This window comes from Camelina sativa, unplaced genomic scaffold, assembly GCF_000633955.1.
Source record: "Camelina sativa cultivar DH55 unplaced genomic scaffold, Cs unpScaffold01733, whole genome shotgun sequence".
NCBI lineage: Eukaryota > Viridiplantae > Streptophyta > Magnoliopsida > Brassicales > Brassicaceae > Camelina > Camelina sativa.
In genome coordinates, this window is record NW_010922850.1 from 1 (window position 1) to 591 (window position 591).

The 591-nt window shown below is 37.7% G+C and overlaps 1 protein-coding gene across 1 annotated transcript; it reads right to left on the bottom strand.

The window, feature by feature from the left end:
* Positions 1 to 24: 24 nt before the first annotated feature.
* On the bottom strand, positions 25 to 585 carry LOC104774167 (putative phospholipid-transporting ATPase 9; the record flags this gene model as incomplete). Its single annotated transcript, XM_010498832.1, has 2 exons — positions 225 to 585; positions 25 to 135 (listed from the first exon to the last, which is right to left on the bottom strand). Coding segments are annotated over exons 1-2 (434 nt in total), but the record flags the coding sequence as incomplete, so codon positions are not given.
* Positions 586 to 591: the final 6 nt, after the last annotated feature.

Consider the following 591-nt stretch of genomic DNA (forward strand, 5'->3'; position numbering starts at 1 on the left):
TTTCTGAAGTCAAAGGTCACTTACTTATCTGCTCCTTTACAAAATAACAAGAGTTTTCCATCTTCATCCTGCACTATAACTGACATTCTTTTCCTAGTGCTGTTGAACTCAAGAACGTTCAAGATTTTGTACAACCTGCAGACACAAACACCATTTTCAATCAAGTAACTAAAAACAGATAAAACTTTGATAGTATAAAATAAAGAAGAGGGGATGGGACTGACCTTTCAACTCGTTTGCCAGTCACTAGATCAAGCTCTCTTACCGCAATAGTAGTTTGAGTTCTGTTAAAAAATTCAAACCCAAGCTCCCTTGCTGCAATAACAAATGCTGCTTCATCAGGCGACTCAGCCTCATAAGTGATCTTTTCTGTATCCTCATCCACTTCAGGTATCACCGTATGGCATACCGCGAGTAATCTGAAAAACTTCTGAATCATATTAGCATTCATCTCAGTGACCCAGTTTCCCTTCATGATCCTCTCATCTCTAAAGTTGAATCCTTTCACAGTTGATTCTTCAGTAATTGCCTCTTTACTAAATTCCATATCATCATTCTCATTACTCTGAAACACCAAAGAAGAACCTTTTC